The sequence below is a fragment of the Cetorhinus maximus genome, chromosome 16 (genome assembly GCF_964194155.1).
Source record: "Cetorhinus maximus chromosome 16, sCetMax3.hap1.1, whole genome shotgun sequence".
Taxonomy (NCBI): Eukaryota; Metazoa; Chordata; class Chondrichthyes; order Lamniformes; family Cetorhinidae; genus Cetorhinus; species Cetorhinus maximus.
Window position 1 is genome coordinate 53,273,226 of NC_135894.1, and position 19,195 is coordinate 53,292,420.

General features: G+C 39.7%; 1 protein-coding gene across 1 annotated transcript in view; it reads left to right on the forward strand.

The window, feature by feature from the left end:
- pola1 (polymerase (DNA directed), alpha 1) overlaps positions 1 to 19,195 on the forward strand; it is a 253,947-nt gene that overhangs the window by 27,891 nt on the left and 206,861 nt on the right. The window contains exons 11-17 of the mRNA XM_078559832.1: positions 3,626 to 3,738; positions 4,570 to 4,686; positions 4,773 to 4,847; positions 5,423 to 5,561; positions 12,986 to 13,140; positions 15,519 to 15,603; positions 16,926 to 16,987. Coding sequence (XP_078415958.1) covers positions 3,626 to 3,738; positions 4,570 to 4,686; positions 4,773 to 4,847; positions 5,423 to 5,561; positions 12,986 to 13,140; positions 15,519 to 15,603; positions 16,926 to 16,987 — 746 coding nt within the window. The remainder of the gene's footprint in view (positions 1 to 3,625; positions 3,739 to 4,569; positions 4,687 to 4,772; positions 4,848 to 5,422; positions 5,562 to 12,985; positions 13,141 to 15,518; positions 15,604 to 16,925; positions 16,988 to 19,195) is intronic.

Here is a 19,195-nt window from a genome sequence, read left to right on the forward strand (position 1 = left end):
GACTCTTATCTTCACACTCTCACACTTCACACTTCTCCCTGACTCCCCTACCAGAGGGAATAGTCTTCCTCTAGCCACCTTATCAAAAACTCTCATAACTTGAAAAAATTCTAGTAATACCCATTATAGTGTTCGTTGTTGCGGTAGAGATACACCTAGTGTCACACATCGTTTTCCAATGACAATAGGTTTACATCCCTGGTGTCATCCTTGAGAATCTACTCAGCTCTCATTGTGGCGTTACTGCCCAAAACAATACACAGCACTCTATCTGGGGCCCAACCATTTTTACAGGCAAATTTTCAATTCTACATTACACTCACATCTTTAGCGAATTACAAATTCAAATCCTGAGATTGTCTCTGTTGTTCTACAACTTTCAGCTTCTTTCCACTGAGTTTGTATTCTCATTGCTTGTTCTTCCTTCAAAAATGTATTGCATGACAATTTGCTGCAATAAGTTCCATCTGCCACCTTTCTACCTAGAACCTATCTGTATTTCTGAAATCTTTTACTATTTTTCTTGCTGTTTGCTATACCACCAGCATTGTCATCAGCAAACTTCAATGTACTATGGTCAAGCCCATATTTTCTTTATTTAGAACGACAAGGGACCCAGCATGGCCACAGGACCACACCACTCTGACCCTTTTTCAACCTGAGCAGCATTCACTCACTCTGCCCTTTGCTGCCTGTCTGTCAATCAATTTTTTATCTGTGCTGTGACATATTGTCTTGCACTGCATCTGTGAATTTTTGTAGCAATTTTCCTGAGACATTTTATTGAATCTGAAAATCCATGTACACTGCAGCTGCATCCCATTTCTATATCCAATCAGTCAATTCTTACAACAAAAACTGGCTTAACTGTACCAAACATTACATGATAAGAGTTTCCCCTTTGGTTGAAATCTGTGATCCAGGCACAAATTGTGTTAGTTTTTTCAGAACTGTTTTTTTTTCCCTCGAGTTTCCACTCAAACTCATTTGCTTTTTCGCCAAATGCATAATTGAACCAGCGCAATTGGGTAGCATTTTAGTACATAATGTGACTGGTAACTTGGCACAACTTGATTAACACAGCCGAAAATAGATTTACCACACAAAGTGTCCATTCCACTACCTGGAGTAACCCAATTTTAAATAACTGAAAATGATTTAAAAAGAATTCATACAGAGCCATTTGCTAGTTGTACTGGTATACGGTAGACAGTTACTTCGTAAATTTAAAATTCAAAAGCTTTAAAAATGTATCTATTGGTGTCCTTGTGCCTTTTATTTAAAAAAGCTCAAGTTTCGGAGCCTCCTCATAGGCTTGCAAATGAGTACAATTAGCAGAAGCTCGCACCAGTGATTGCTTGGATTTGGGCTCATGGCCAATTTTGTAGGCGGATCATCTTCTAGAGCAACGTTTTTGAATTGCCAAAGATTGCAGAAACTTGAATTGCACTGAATGTAACTTTCCACGAAAAAACTTTCCATGATCGTTTGTCGATTTCAGGTGAATTGCAATGAAAATACAGGTGCCATCGAGCAGAAATTCCAGGCCTACTTGTTTTAACACGTTTCTGTTGGCTGCTCTTGATTATCCTATGGAACTCCTAAATCCTCACTAAATTGATCTCAAATTATAGATTCTATGAATTTGTCTACGTCTGTTGCTGGTCTATAGTTGCCTGATTTTGTCATCCTTTCTTGCTTCAATAGAAACGTTCACGTACAAACATACGAATTAGGAGCAGGAGTAGGCCACTCGGCCCCTCGAGCCTGCTCTGCCATTCAATATGATCATGGTTGATCTGATTGTGACCTCCATTCCACATACCTGCCTACCCCCAATAACCTTTCACCCCTTCTTATCAAGAATCTATCTGCCTCTGCCTTTAAAAATATTCAAAGACACTGCTTCCATTGCCTTTCCCGGAAGAGAGTTCCAAGATACTCACAACCCTCTGAGAGAAAATAAGCTGACTTTGTTTATCCGAGGAAAAACTATAGTTTAGACTGTTGCTTAGTTACTTTCTTTAATGGCCCAGAGTGCACACCACCTTGGGTTGGTAACTTATCCACTTTGAGCTCTGCTAATGCTTACAGAACCAATTCCTCTTCTACTTACCCCTTAACAATTCTTTTAACCTCTTCTCCAGTGTACCTATGTTCTAAATTTGACCATTATTTGTAAATATTGCTGCAGTATGTAATAGCTCTGCCGTACCTTCATCCTCCACAACTAGATTTACTTTTTCAACTCTGAGCGGCCCTACCTTCTCTTTAGTTATTATTTTACATATATAGGAAATAGTAAAGGATTTAAAATATTATTTACTAGCCTTTTTCAAATACTTTTTAACCTTTTACATTTTTTTTCATCTCTCCTTTCCTGTATTTCTAATAATTTTATTTAGCATTGTTACCCCTTGTTTTATTGCAGGGCTTCCTTTTTAATTTGTTCAGTTTTAATCTATGCAGAATTCTATCCTTTGCACACCTTTTTCCCTTATAGGCATAAATCTATTTTGCACTCCATCCATCCCCTGTTTGTAGATTCTCTACCACTGATTTATTTTCTGCCCAGCTATTTTGTCCTGATCCCTTCTTATCATACGGAACTGTCATTTTTTTTCAGGCTTTGAATTTTCATTATTCTTTACTGTACTTTTATTAAGCATACTTACTAATGCCCTGTTGTCCTGCTCTTCTCACCTTAGCTAATTGCTCTACTTAATTTCACTGTTCTAAGCCAAGCAATGTTTCATTGATTGTTGGGTCAGAAACATACTAATTTAAAAGTAGCCCTAGTGCATTCCAGAAAATATTCCCCATTTTGATTTTCGTTGCGTTTATTTCAGCTTGTCTTTGGACAATTAAAATCGCTCTATAAAGTGCCACATTCTTGCATAACACACGGATCACCCCCAATATCTAATCTCCACTGTTTTGATGGCCAGTGATGCACTTGGATAATTGTGCTGCTTCCTTTCCTATTGCTATTTTTTAATTCTTTGGTGAGATGTGAGCATCACTGGCAAGGCCAGCATTTGTTGCTCATCCCTAATTGCCTTTGAGGAGGCCTACCCATAAGCATTCTGACTCAACATAAATATGTAGTGTGTCCTTGCAGACTAACACTGTCATGGAATCCTTTCTAATGTTGCAGCTTTTCTACTCTGTCCCTCCTGAGTATTTTCTAACCGGGAATGTTCAGTTCCCTGTCCTGGTTTGATAATACTATTATATATGTCCACAGGGGAGCCAATTGATTATCTCCTTTTCTTCTCTCCCTCGCACCCGACCAACTTTCCCCACCCCCACCCGATCCCTGCCCAGCCTTTAGCTAATGGTTTCCTGAGGCATAATGTGGCATCCAACTGTTGTCTTGCCTGAGATTAGCTAAGAGCACAGTTTAAAGATTGAACCTGGATGATCTTCCTCTGTATTTTAAGAAAAAACTGAAACATTGTTTAAAAAATACCTAATAAATGAAAAAGCAGGCCAAGAGTACTTCGGAACTAAATGACGTTTGTTTCTGGCCTTGTAATGGTACATAGATCTAATGAAATGACTGTTGCTGCATGTTTGTTTTAGATTGGAAAGACAATAACTGACCGGTTTGAGTTTTTCTCAGGAGTCGTATATCTCTTTGGCAAAGTGTGGATTGAATCAGCAAAGACACATGTCAGCTGCTGCGTGGCTGTGAGAAACATTGAGCGCACAATATACCTGTTGCCACGGGAAACGGTACGCAATGGCCTTGATCTTGCCATAAAGTTGTTTGTAATGGAACATGTTATTCAATTTTATAAACTAGTCAACTTAAGGTTCATAATATGTACTATCTGTTATTTTCATTGCGGTGATTATATGGTGGTTATGCCTTTTGTATTGATGCAATCATATATCAGCTGCTGGGAGTAAAGCTCCTTTTTAAAATATATTTAAATTTTAACTGTTTGCTAACTTGAAATGTAAATTCGATTGCCAATTCATCCTGTTTGTTTTTCTTTAAATCTAATTAACACATTTTGCAATGCCTCTTCTGGTTCTGTTAAAATGTCTCCTTAAGAGATTGATTAATTTTTATATGATCTTTTCTGAGTTGGAAGATTATGGGTTCAAGCCCCACTGTAGACTTGAGCACTTAATGTATGCTGACACAGTTACAATACTGAAGGAATACCATCCTTTTGGATGAAACTTTATACCGAGGCTTTGCCTGCCTGCTCAAGAAGCACAAAAGATTCCATGGCACTAATGGAAGGAGAGTAGGGACAAAATGTTTACTTGGTCAAAAGATTATCGGGTTGTTCATCAGTTTGCAAATTGGCTGCCATGTCTCCACCTCAGAAATATTCCATTGCTTGAGATATCTTGAGGGCATAATTAGGTGCTGTGTGAAACCCAGTGTGTTTGCAGCATTGTTCTTTCAATATTCCACATTAAGATGAGATTATATAATATTATGTTATCAACTAAGACATGTAATGACTGTTTAAACTTTAATGTTTTTTATTATTTCGAGATATTTTGAAAATGATAAAAATGGATTTATTCACTATGAATTCTTTTCAGCGCCTAAATCTGAAAAATGGCAAGGATACAGAGACACCTATAACAATGCTGGATGTTTATCAGGAATTCAGTGAGGCGATTTCTGAAAAATACAAAATAATGAAGTTCAAATCAAAGGTTAGTAAACTGTAGGATTTTCCAAAATTCATCCAATCGGTGGTTTCCTATGACTTCACTGACTTGGTTATGTTTTAATTTTTCAGAAAGCGGAGAGAAAGTATGCTTTTGAAATTCCAGATGTTCCTGAAAATTGTGAATACCTAGAAATCAAATATGCAGTAAGTATAGGACAATTACTAAATCAATTGTAAGAATGCATTCTAATTTGTGTTTAGGCCATGGGTGTTGTGGCTTGCCTTCAGGTGAACCGAATTGATTATTCTTGATTTCTATTGATAGCAGTTTTGTGGCAGGAAAGCATATTCTTGTCTGCCAAGTAATGACACTGCAGACTCTGGTGTACATGCAAGTTATGAAGGAATATAATTAATCTCTTGCAGGTCATTGCATTCTAATTTTATATTTTGCATTGAATAAGAGGAAGCTAAATGAGTATATGAGGTGGGGACAGGAATCCAGGATATGTCGCTAGGGTTAGCTGAAGTAAATAGGGTGATTGAAGACTTGTAGAGGTGAGAATGGCCTGTTTCTGTACTGTAAATACTATGTAATGATTAAATACACAAGCCATGGTATTTAGCTGAATGTTTTCAGCATTTTATCATCAAGCTTGAAAAAGTCTTTGTGAACACTTATCTGTCCACTGTCAATAAACTAGTGCAGTGAATACCCAGCCTTGTGTTGCTGTTTTAATGATTGAAATGTTTGTAATTGGCATTATTGCTTGATGCAGGCTGACCTGCCTCAACTTCCTTCTGACTTAAAAGGGGAAACCTTTTCTCAAGTGTTTGGTACCAATACATCAAGTCTTGAACTTCTGCTCCTGAACAGGAAGATCAAGGGACCAGGTTGGCTGGAACTCAAGGCTCCACGTAAGAATTCTGTATTTTATTTATTTATTGTAAACCTTTTTATCTAGATAGAAGAAAGATTACATTTATACAGTACCAGTGACTTCAGTATACCCCAAAAGCTTCACAATCATTCTATCATTCTTGAAGTGTAGCCACTGTTGTAATGTAGGAAGTGTTGTAGCCAATTTATGCACTTCAAACTTCCACAAACATAAAAACACAAGAAATAGGAACAGGAGAAGACCATTCGGCCCCTTGAGCCTGCTCCGCCATTTAATAAGATCATGGCTGATCATCTTCTGTTTCGATTTCCACATTCCCATCTACCCCCAATAACCTTTGATTCCCTTGCCTAACATGAATCTATCTACTTCTGCCTTAAAAATATTCAATGACCAGGCCTCCACCGCCTTCTGAGGCACAGAGTTCCAAGTCGCACAACCCTCTGAGAGAAAAAAATTCTCCTCATCTCTGTCCTAAAAGGGTGACCCCTAATTTTAAAACAGCATCCCCTAATACTGGACTCACCCACAAGAGGAAACATCCTTTTCACGTCCACCCTGTCAAGACCGTTCAGGATCTTGTATACTTCAATCAATCATCCCTCACTCTTCTAAACTCCTGTGGAAACAAGCCCAGTCTGTCCAATCTTTCCTCATAAGACAACTGACTCATTCCAGGTATCAATCTAGTAAACCCCATTTGAACCCCCTCCAATGCACTTACATCCTTCCTTAAATAAGGAGACTAAAACGGCACACCGTATTCGAGATGCGGTCTCACCAATGCCCTGTATAACTGAAGCGTAGCATCCTTACTTTTATGTTCGATCCCTCTCGTAATAAAGGACAGCATTCCATCAACTGCCTTAATCATTTACTGTACCTGCAAACTAACTTGTTGTGACTCATGTACTAGAACACCTAGATCCCTCTGCACCTAGAATTATGCAACCGTTCCCCATTTAAGTAATACTCTGCTTTTTTATTCTTCCTGCCAAAGTAAACAACTTCACATTTTCCCACATTAAACTCCATTTGCCAGATCTTGGCCCACTCACTCAACCTACCCATATCCATCTGCAACCTCCTTATATCCTCTTCACAACATACTTTCCTACCTATCTTTGTGTCATCTGCAAATTTAGCTACCATGCCTTCACTCCCCTCATCTAAGTCGTTGATGTATACAACAATGAGACAAGTGAGCAGGCGATCTCTTTGTGATTTTGGTTGAGGGTAAATTGGCCAGGACACTTGCTCCTCCTTGAATAGTGCCACCGGATCTTTATACATCCACCTGAGAGAGTAGCTGGTGACTTGGTTTAACATCTCAGTTGAAAGATGGAATTTTTTTCACCCCATTTTAATCCCTTCCTCTGCTGACAATTCACCTTTTTGAGTGGGTAATGGTTCCAGGGGTACCAGTAGCCTGTCACTACATTATTCAAGGGCCATCCTTCATATTGAATAGCAAGCCTCTGCAGGTGATTTGACTACAGGGAGGCATTAAGAGTTAGTACAAATGGATTTTTCCTCCTCATTTGAAGTACATCAATCAGATTAGCTACTTCAGCACATACTGGGAATCAAATGTAGGACCTTGTGTTTTGCATTTCCCTTGTGCTACACATGGCTATTTGAGGCCCATGCTAGAAATCAATTATTAAACACCACAGCATTTTACTGGTCACATTTCACAGTTTTATCCCTATCATTTGCGAAAGCTTGACCGTCCATATGGCTCAATGCAGGCATCTGGACAAAGATGGTTATTAAGGGTGGTTATCATTTAATAGCCTCTTCACCCCACTACTTCAAGGCACTTCACAAGCATGATCAGTCAAAGGTGGACACGAAGCCAAAGGAAAGATACTTGAGCAAAATATGTTGAATAGTGAAATCAGAGAGGATGAGAAGCTGCTCTGTTTAGAGGTGGCGGGATGATCACATTGGTGAAAAACCCAAGGTGGGGATGGCGAGGTGAGTAAGGGATGAGAAATTGAAAGGAGATGTGAGACAGCTGGAACAAAGTGAGGTACGCAAAGGTGGTGAAGGTACCAGAGTAGTTGGGGAAGGGATCAAAGTGTGATTTTTGTGACGCGGGCTGTCCTGGCACCTCAGCAGTTTGGGCAGTGTAGGTGGTAGAAAATTAAGCAGGTGGAGAGGCTGCAATAAAATGAGCATGGTGCCGCCAATCACCATTCATGTTTCTGTCAAAGCTGAGCGATTCCTTACTGGTTACAGTCTATAGCAGTTATTCAGGATTAACATATTGTAACTAAGATATTTGACTTTATTAAAACAGTCTCTCTTGAAAGGTGTAGCGAGTTAGAACATAACTGTTTGCATCTTTGTGAAGCAGAAAAGACTTTGATTTACAAACAGTAAAAGAACAAAAGTACTTTGGGTTTTACAGTATCTCCAAGATGCCCCGAAGCACTTCCTTACAGCCAACAATTTCGTGCACTTTTGAAAAGATGATAAAGCCCACACCATATAGACAATAGCATACCAACAATCACAACAGAAAAGGGAAAAAACTTTAACAGATAATACACAATCCCTTAAGGCAATGAAGCAAAGCTACAGGAGATCGCAATAGCCAATAACTCCTCATAATCGCAGGTAACTACCAATTTACTTCCCACATGTGTCACTGTCCTCTTTCCTCAGGAACTTGACAAATTCTCTTTAAATAGACTCTGAAATCCATACTCACTTCACATATTGGTAATCTTTCAGAGGGCAATGGATTTGTTATGAGAAGTAATATTTACCGACATGAAATCCAGCTGCTTCCCTACAAGTCTTGTGTGCACATATTGCCATCCTATTATTCCTATCCATCTCAAAAAAAAAAAAATTCATCCAACTGGACAGCATCCAATCCCTTCGTTGTTAAAAAGGGCCTCAGTCACCTCCTGTGTAGAGAGATCAAAACTAGACACTGTATTTGAAGTGTGGACATATGGAGGTTTCTAAACCTGCTTTAATGGTCTTAGCAACACAGCCTAAAACTTTATTTGTTTTCCCTCTATCAGCCACGTACTTCTTTTGAATATCTAAAGGATGATCATTTTTATCCCCCATCTCCTTCTCGATCTTTAAGGAATATGCTTGTGTGATGTAAAGATTTCTGGAATTTTCTAACTCCAAAACGGAATGCTGTACATGTCCACATTAAAGAACAGCTGCCACATGCTGAACAATTCTCTTAATTTCTATAAGTCAGCCCACAGCATGTTGATTTTTTTTGCCTGAATGGCTAACCCTGTGCACGTGTTTTGTTATCCATTAATTTATGAATAACTCTGTCAATGCTCTAATCTAAATTGTTCAAGCTGGTAACTAGCATGAGGCCTTATGGAATTTCCATTGTTATATTAGCAGAGGGATTATGAACCTGTATTTCTGCAGCTGTGGTAGACGCCACCATTTTGTTTTTACTTTTGAGTACACTTGCTGTACAATGTCTCTGCATCTCAGTTATCAGCTGGAACCTGAATTATACAAAACTATTACGTGTAAAGCAAGTCTTGTTGTTCTGATTTGCTTTGGCCAGTGCTGCACCTTGTCTGCGATGGTGCAACTTCTACGTCACTTCAACACAGGATTCTTGGATCGTTTCTGTTTAGCGGTTCAAATTCAAGCTGGTAAACATCTTAAATTTTAAAAAAATTAGGTGCCACTCCCAAGGTAGTGGGAACCATGGGTGATTTTTGTTTTTTACTCCCATCTCTAGCCTCAGGCATGCAGACTACTTGCAGATCCCAAACTGTTGGTCCAGCTCAGATGACCTAATTTCAGTACTGACTGAAAACTTAACCTGGGACCTTCTGATTCGTGTGGATTCATTGGAGAGTTAATTAAAATCTTTTCTATGTATTTTCTGAATTCTCTATATTCTCAAACAAAAGAGTTGATCCAAGCATAATATTTCTTGGCAAATTATTTATGCATTTGAAAATACAGCTGTAGCATCATATAGCTCATTTAATTTTGTCTTTAGCACTATTATGATACTCTAAATGGTCTCTGATTGCTCTGTCAAGATAATTACATAAATATAGGTTTAGCATTTTGCTGTAGTGTAGTTCTTTTGTTGTACCATCACTGGGAACACGCGTATTGCGAGTGGATCTAAATTGATACCAACTAAAATCCTTTTTGTTTGCCATTTATTCTGTTTTTCGAACCAATGTATGCTTTTGTAACTCCTAAAGCACCCTGCAAATGCATTCCAAAGCTGCTAGTCTTTAGTTGAAGAGGCATCTCTATTCCCATCCTCCTTTGCACGATTAATAATCTATGGTTTGGGAAAAGAGAGATTTACTGTATGAGCAGCGCTAAATAGTATTCATCTGTTCTCTATTATTAAGGATGTAACCCAATCTCTTTGGGTAAACTGCACTGAATTTACTCTGCATGTGTGTGTCTAAGTGGCATGGCTACTGTTGGAGGAATATCACCATTCTGCAAAGATGCCAACTGATTTTTTTTGTACTTGTCATTAGGCATAATGTTACTGAAAGATTTGTTTTCCTTTCCCATCCTTCGTGTTGCTAAGTAACAGCAATAAGCATTTGTAGCTTGGTGCCAATAATAATTTAAGTATGCTGCTCCATTCCGTGTTTTGTATCCTACGCTAGCACAGACTGATCATCAGAAGGCCTGAAGTGAAGAAGACCAGCAGGGCCTGGTCAGTTTGAGCTGGCTGCATTTATTGTCCCTCTCTTGTAGGCCTGAGAAAGCTGTGGGCTGTCTTGAATCAGTGCAGTCCTTGTGGCTATGGGAGCCAGCCTATTTTAGAGAATATTAAGGCTCAACCATAAAACGTGGACTTAGAGTCCTGTGTGAAGGCCATTTGCTATAAAAACAGAAAATGCTAGAAACACTCAGCAGGTCAGGCAGCATCAGTGGTTAACATTTCAAATTGATGACCCTTCATTAGAACAGCAGTGAGCACTGAGACATTTTGTTTTGCTACTGATTTCCCTCCTACAGGGGATCCACCTGAATTTTATTGGTTCTTGCCTTACAGAAAAGGCACGCAGCCAGTTGCACCAGCTCCATGGTGAATACTGTTTTATGCCATCTCCTACAGTTTACTTAAGAACAGCAGTGCTGCCTTATACTGGAGCAGAATGGGCATATTTGTGGTGTGGTGCAAGTGAAATAGTGGAGAAGCTAAAGTTGTATAGTTGTATCAAAACTTGTGCCTGGTACTATCCATCTTTCCTCTTGTGCCCCTCCTGAACGTGCTTGACTCATGCTGGGCTGTGATTCCAAGGGCACAGTCAACCCTCTTAGTACCTTACTCAATCAGCAATTCATGTATGAACGCAGACATTGTGTGTTGGCTTTTTGATTTGGAGGGACATTACAGACTAGCCTGCTCTTGTCCATCCCTCATTTCATCTCATGTTCACACAAAAACCTACTTTGCATCATTTCTTTTGCCTTTTGGTCTTAACCCAGAAACATTGAGGCTGATAATAACACCATTATTACTGCTATGACTGACATGGATTGGCTCAGCACCAAATGCAGATTGACCATGGTTTGTTTCACACTGGTAGGTAGATACATTTGTCCACTAATTCTGCTGATCCAAAAATGTGCCCATATCCTCTCCCAAATCAAGTCCTTGTCCTCACTGACCTATGTTCACGGCCCTCATCCCCCACATCATGTCCCCTGGCATCTACAATTTCAAATTCTCATCCTCTATTTAAATTGCTTCATGGTGTTGCCTCTCTGTGTAACCTCCTCCAGCCCCACAGTTAACCAACCCCTCCCTCCTCCATCCTGTACCTTGCAAGCTGTGTTTCTTTTGCCTCTTGTGCATCCTTTTGCCCTATCATTGGTGCCTAGGTAATAAGCTTTGGAACTCCATCCGTAAACTCTTCCTCTACTCTACCTCCCTCTTTTCCTTTAGAATCCTTCTTTAAAATCCATCACCTTTACCCAACTTTTATTCACCCCACCAAATATCATATCCTTTTAGCTGGGTATTCATCTGTGATTCCTGTGACGTGCCTTGAATATTTTTCCTTGTAGAATGTGCTATATAAATAGAAGTTGTTGCATAGTACATTTACCTTTTTTCCTGTAATATGCTAATGTTCACTACTTTAACTCAAAGTGGTGGTGGCCTGTCTGGTTTTGCTGCAGTTTTGTAGATTTGTGTTCACCTACATTGTTGACATATGGTTATGTCACTGAACTAGCACCCTGGAAACTGAGCTAACAATCTAGGGATTGCAAGTTCTCTGACAGCAGTGGAGGCTAGGCCATTGAATATGTTCAAGGCTGTGTTAGATTTTTGAGCATAAGGGAGCCTAGGGTTATGGGCAGCAAAGTGGAGTTAAGGACACAATTGGATCAGCCATGATCTTACGACAGCACAGGCTTGAGGGGCCAAATGGCCTATTTCTCATGATCTTATGATATTAAATGCTATCATGACAGTTCGAGAATTCAAATTCAGTTCTTTTAAAATCTAGGAGTATAAAACTGTTTTTTGTACAAGTTACCATGAAGCTATTGGGTTGTCATTGTAGGAAAGGAGACCTTTTGTCTTTATCCAGTCTGTTCTATATGTGTCTCTAGCCCCACACTAACATGGTTAACACTGTGATAAAAGCAAAAAACTGCGGATGCTGGAAATCCAAAACAAAAATAAAAATACCTGGAAAATCTCAGCAGGTCTGACAGCATCTGCGGAGAGGAACACAATTAACGTTTCGAGTCTGTATGACTCTTCTGTTGAACCTTCTCTGGACAGCTAGGGATGGGTAATAAACACCATCCTTGCCAGTGACATTTTTTTTTCATTCATGGGATGTGGGTGACGCTGGTTAGGCCAGCATTTATTGCCCATCCATAATTGCCCCCAGAGGGCAATTAAGAGCCAACAGCATTGCTGTGGGTCTGGAGTCACATGTAGGCCAGACCAGGTAAGGACAGCAGACTTTCTTCCCTAAAGGACATTAGTGAACCAGATGGGTTTCTACAGCAATTGACAATGGTTTCATGGTCATCATTTACAGATTTTTATTGAATTCAAATTCCACTATCTGCCATGGCAGGATTCGAACCTGGGTCCCCAGAACATTACCCTGTGTTTCTGGATTGCTAGTCCAGCGACAATACCACCACCCCATCACCCTGTAAATCCTGAGAATGAATAGAAAAAAAAGAGCAATTTTTAACTCTTGGGTTCCCTCTTTCGTTTTGAAACACTTGCTTAAATTCCTGTTTTGAGTCTGAATTTGGTTTGTTTGCAGTCCTAACTGGGTTTCACATGATATCAGGTGGGGTGAGGTAAAGGCTGAGGGGGAGGACAGAAAGGGTTGGATGTTTATGTAAGGTTGAGATTTTTACTTGGTGGCTTTTGGTGCGATGTAAATGTAACTGGTTGTCTGTTTCTCTGCTCAGAGCTTCCCAACAAACCCATGAGTTGGTGCAAAGTGGAGGCTGTCGCACTAAAACTTGACCATGTGACTGTAGTAAAAGATATTCCTCCTCCTCCTCTTGTCATTATGTCAGTCAGCATGAAGACTGTGCAGAACTCGAAGACTCATCAGAATGAGGTATGAGTTTAAAAATAAAGCCTCATTTTTAATATGTTAGTAATGGTGCTCATTAACACCTGCTTCTGCCAACACCCAAATGTTGCCTTGTATTAACTGTTTTGGTTTTATAGCATGGACAAGGCTGAGGGTTCACAAGATTATACTTTGCGATCTGTTCATCAAATAAAAGTGCTTTCCTACATCCTGACGGTTTTATGAACGGCCTGCATTTTAGGCAGATTGTGAATTGTGCCTAGCATATTTGAATCTGATTAGGATGATTTTTGTTTGAAAATGTTGGAGTTTAGTATCTCTGTTCTTATTGTTGACATGTGCAGGGAGCATAACTTATTTTTCTCCATGTGCAGCATGATCGATACCCAAGACACTTTTTCAGTTGCTTCAGTTTCATCAATTCATTTTGTAAATTGTTTGCATCTGAGCGTACAGGGGCAAGTGGGACTAATGTCTCTTCATCTGAGGCTTTTTGCTTGGATTGTTTGTTTGTTTGTTTCGATCTTAATTGAAATGAACTTTTGGTAATCTCAACCCTTTACCCTCATTTAATGTTTGTTTCTGTTTAAACAGCAAGTGCTAATGACCTCACCGTGTTTACTTGTTGAATGGAATATGCTGAACACAACAGTGTGAATCAACTGATTTGACAAACACTTGATGCTAAATCACTTCAGCATTGGTGATGCAAAGTGTGTGTTTAGGTGGGGGTGGAATTTTAAAAAAGTTATAAGTCTGAAACCGGATCCTAACCCACCTCCAATCTGCCCACTTTTAGTTTCAACAAAGATGGGTTGGAGGCAATGGGGGTCAGGCAAGAAACCCACTCAGATTGCAGGCTGCTCAATAAATATTAGAATAAAGTTGCATGCCTCAGAATCAACGACTATTTTAATTTTAACTCTGGCTGATCGGGTTCCTTTGGGCCTTGGGAAATTTGGCTCAAAGGTGGCTGAGAGCTGCTAGATCCTGGAAGTACTTTGGTGTGCAGGGCACAACTTCAAAATTTGCGGGTGCCACAAAACTTGGAGTTGTGAACTGCGAGGGGGATAGTGTTAAATTTCATAAGGACATTTACAGGCTGGTGAAACGGGCGGACAAGTGGCAGATGAAGTTTAATGCGAAGAACTGTGAAGTAATTCATTTTGGTAGGAAGAATGGGCAGAGGCAATATAAAATAAAGGGCACAATTCTAAAGGGGGTTCAGGAGCAGAGGGACCTGGGGGTATATGTGCACAAATCATTGAAGGCTGCAGGGCAGGTTGAGAGAGTGGTTAATAAAGCATATAGGATCCTGGGCATTATAAATAGGGACATAAAGTACAAAAGTAAGGAAGTTATGATGAACCCTGTATAAAGCACTGGTTCAGCCTCAACTAGAGTATTGCGTCCAGTTCTGGGAACCACGCTTCAGGAAAGATGTAAAGGCAGTAGAGAGAGTTCACGAGAATGTTTCTAGGGATGAGGAACTTCAGTTACGTGGATAGATTAGAAAAGCTGGGGCTGTTCTCCTTGCCGAAGAGAAGGCGATTTGATGGAGGTGTTCAAAATCATGAGGTCTGGATGGAGTATATGTGGAGAAACTGTTCCCTTAGTGGAAGGATCAAGAACCAGAGACACCGATTTAAGCTGATTGGCAAAAGAAGCAATGGTGAAATGAGGAAAAACCTTTTTACGCAGTGAATATTTAGGATGTGTGTGGTTGAGGCAGATTCAATCATGGCTTTTTAAAGAGAATTAGATCATTATCTGAAGAGGAAAAATTTGCAGGGAAAAAACTGGGTAGTGTGACTAGGTGAATTGTTCTTGTAGAGAGCCAACACTGACATGATGGGCTGAATGGCCTCCTGTGCCAAAACTATTTATGATTCTAAGTGCCTTTCCATTTAGCTGCTGATTCCAGTTTACCTGCTTCATCCACTCTCACATGACCAGATAACCCCTAAACCTTCCAATCTCCCCTGACCCTTCCAAACTCCCCCTCCTTCCTCTCTGTTCCCTGGCTGTGGCTAGTTATGTGGCAAGGAATGTTAACTGGGTTCAGCTATTAAATTTGAAAGGACCTGAGGCAAACCCATTCTTCCAGGTTTGCTCACCTCAAATCAACAACTCCATAGCCCCTCTCACCTCTGGCTCCCCAGCTCCTGTCTTGCCTCTGAGCTAATATCCAGGCCTCGCTTTAGTTGACTCAATTCTTTTGGTCAGATTCAGCCTCAAACCCTGGCTCCAGTCATTTGAGCACATCTTAAGAAAAAAGTCAAATGTGGACAGACCAAAGCAAGAGGATATTTGCCGTGATTTTTATTGTAACTGCACATGTTTTAAAATTAACCTTTTTTTAAAGGTGAAACTCTATCCATTTCCATTCCTTTCTGTTCCAGATTGTGGCCTTGGCAGCTTTAGTTCATCACAAATTCCCTCTGGACAGAGCTGCTCCCCAGCCTCCATTCCAGGCCCATTTCTGTGGTAAGTATTTTCTTTCTTCAGAAAGAGGAAGTGTGTCATATGCAAGAACCATCTGCCACTGGAAATGCAGATGGTTTTAATGGTTGGCATCTTTTGGTTGGTGAACTGGACTGAGTGCTGCATTGTGCCTGAATACAGGCCTTGTGTAGGGCCTGAGTTTAATTTGAGCCAAGACTGAAGGAATGAAGGCTTCCTTATGTTCTTGTGCTGAATCCCTAAGAGAAATTAGTTTTGTTTTTGTCAATCCACATCCTAGTTGCTGATGCTGATCAACATAACACTATCTGTCATTCAGCACTAATTACAGGTTGTTCTGAGAGGCCTCAATGAGGCTGGCGTAGAATATGTGAAATGCCACTGCTGTTCAATGAAAGTGGTTTTTCTGATGTAGAGGCTGTGTTGGAGTTTTTCTCTCCATGCAACCTGTGCTTGATGTTGACGCTAGATGTAAATGTAAAAACTGTGTTCCCAGTGCTGACTTCCTTAATGTGATCATAAAATTCAGTGTGCTCAAGTTCTTTTCCCCAATTATTTGCCCCTTTTCCTCCCTATTTCTCAAGATGGTGACTCGCGGTTGGGTACATTTCTCTAAGAACTGGCTGCCATTAGCTCAATTTAGCCTAGAAGGTGAATATTGGCACAGTATTTAACTGTGTAGAACATCATTGTTGAGTCCAGTGTTGTCTTCTTCTGACATCCCTTTGCATTCATGTTCAACAGTGGTTGCTGGTTATTGATTGGGACTGGGCAACCAGTTCAGGTGATATCCCAAAGCATTTAGGATGTGACCTCGGGGCAAAGGATTACCTGGTCCTCTGAGGCAAATAGTATAAAAGTTTGTTAGTCTGTGAGCAAAAAGGCCAGAATTTTTCTGGGAACCTAAACCATATGCGCTTCATTTCATGATTATGTCTGGTATGTTTCTTAATTTACCTCTAGGTGAATGGAGAATAATAACAAACCTTTGATATTTGCAGGACAAGCCATCTAGTAATTATATTACTTGCAAGTCCTGACACCTTTCCTGAGGTGTGAATATAGCCATAGATCTCCCAGTATTGTGAATTGTATTTCACAAGCGTGCATTATTCTATTATTTTGGATACTGTTCGATGAACCCAACACCAAGAACTGGTCTTTGATGCTTCCAAAACCTTGGCATTCGTAGGGCAGTATCTTTTGGGAGTGGTGAACTTGGATATGTGTCTGTGGGAGAGAATCAGGTTCCTTGATTTTCCTATTCATCTGTTAATCATGTCCTCAAGGAAGAAATCTCAGTGTTGAAAACATTGTTAAAATACTAATGCTGCCTTCTTTTCTAGTCATCAGCAAGCCCAGTGATTGTATCTTTCCTTACGATTTCCGGGAGGCATTGACAAGAAAAGTAAGTAATTTCTCTCTCTTTGCTTGTACGTGTGTCTACTATTTTTTTTGTATAAAATTATTAATATGGGGATAGAGAAAGGAGTCTATCCATGTACTCATACGGAAATTATGCTTTTTCATTTCTTGTTATTTCCATTTTGAATACATTGGTGGGAGGTTTAAGCTGGCCCAGATAATTTTTTAATAAATTGATGGGTCCACATGAAAATACCATTTTTTTTTTGTCGATTTTATAAATTCGTTACTGAAAATATGTTTTGTTTAGCTTCCCTGAACTGCCTTGTGTGGATTTGAGCAATATGGACTGGGCCCATCACCATCAATGGTGAATGAGCTGAACAGGCAATGGTCTTATTTCACGATGCTAGGAGCCTGCTTACTTCCATTCGTTATCCAGTGATCCCTGGAAATGTGTGTGAATCAGGGAAGCACTGCGCTAGGATGTGCTTCTCCTTTTGGCTCAGTAACCTGCGGACACTCCGTGACTCAGACCACTGCTTAGATGCCAGAGGACAGACAACAGAATGTCAGCATGAGTCAATGCTTTCAGGAGATGAGACAAACCTGGCAGAAGGAAAGATGTTTTTCATGACTGAGTTTAACTTGTATCATTGGCTTTCTGTGGATGATGGTCAATTAAATCAGTAGTAGTGAAATAGTTGATGAATTAAGAAATGACCACTTTCACTTGGAAGGGTGTGGTGGTATTTTTTTGGGTTGTCATGGTATTAAAACAATAATTTCTCACTTAATTGCATTGTTGTTTGGTAGTACCGAACTTGAGTGTTGTGAAAAGGGGACATTTTTTTTTGTTGAAGCTTTTTGTCTTGCACTCAGCAGGACAATTTGCAAGAAAATACCAATGTTGGGGGAAACAACATTTATACTGTATGAGAAGACAGTGTTGATTGATTGGCAAGTAGACCCTGATGATAGAGATGTTACCATGGATAATGCACCAGTTGACGATGACTGATAGTTAACTGCTATGTATTGTTTGATATTTAAACCAGGCACCTTGACTCTGGTCAAGACATTGCCCTGGGGAATGAACCAGTGAATGGATGTCACTTATTTTGTTTAACTGAAATGTCTGTACATGTACTTTCTGTCTGCAAAGAACAGGGCCCTGTGTATTAATATATATAGCAAATGTGCCACACTGCAAGCCTGACTGACAATCTTAAATTGGTTCTCAGCGTAATTCTTAGCTCACTAAGGGTTATTTAACAAATGTTGTCCAACCGTGGGATCGTATCTAATGTTAGAAACTGTGTTTTGAGTTTTGTGATTATGATTGGTGTTGGGGGCCAGTCTGAAAGTGGAACAAAGTGGTGTGAGTCTCCCTAGAGGAGGTGGGAGGTCTCATTTTGTTTCACCTTGGGAATCTGGCCAGGCCTTCATACCTGGTTTACATTCTAAGTTTAGCATTGCTACGAAGTGGCATGTAACTGCACTGTGCAATAACACAGACATATATAAATGTAATGTTTCATTTCATGAACAGCTGCATGTTTGGGCAATTATGTGAAATGCACTTTTCCATGGGATTTTGTTTTCAGTATGTATTGCGAAAAACGTTTTTCAAAATTGCAGAAAAAAATTAAGAACATTGGCAGGGATTGAGTTTTGTTTTCTAATTTTGTGGTGCTGGGTCAAAATAGATTTGGAGACATTATTGGACATTTTTGTGATAAGTTGGCAACTAATAAAGATATGTTTTTATAAATTTACAAAACACATTTTGTAAAAAATAAGCATAGCTATCAGATATTTGTAGTGCATTGTAATATCCAATTCTGCCCTCGGCTGCCTCCTCTCTCACATATCAAGCAATTTAGATACTGAAAATCTGAAACAGAAAATACTGGGAACACTCTGCAGCTCAGACTACATCCATGGCAGAACAGACTGACATTTCTCATAATATGGACTCTTTGCCAGATAATGGGTACATGCCTGAAACATTAACTTGCCTGCTCTCTCTGCAGATGCTGACTGATCTGCAGAGCATTTTCTGTTTCTGAAATGTCAAATCACTTATGGGTTTCCTCATCTTTAAAGGATGATGCAGCTTCTACATGTGTATGTAACCTATATGTGTTAGATCTTGTTTTGTGCAACAAGAGAGAGTTAATTAATAAATATGTAGCAAAGGAATCTCTGGGAAAGAGTGATCATAATATATTAGGAGTTTTTTTATGGC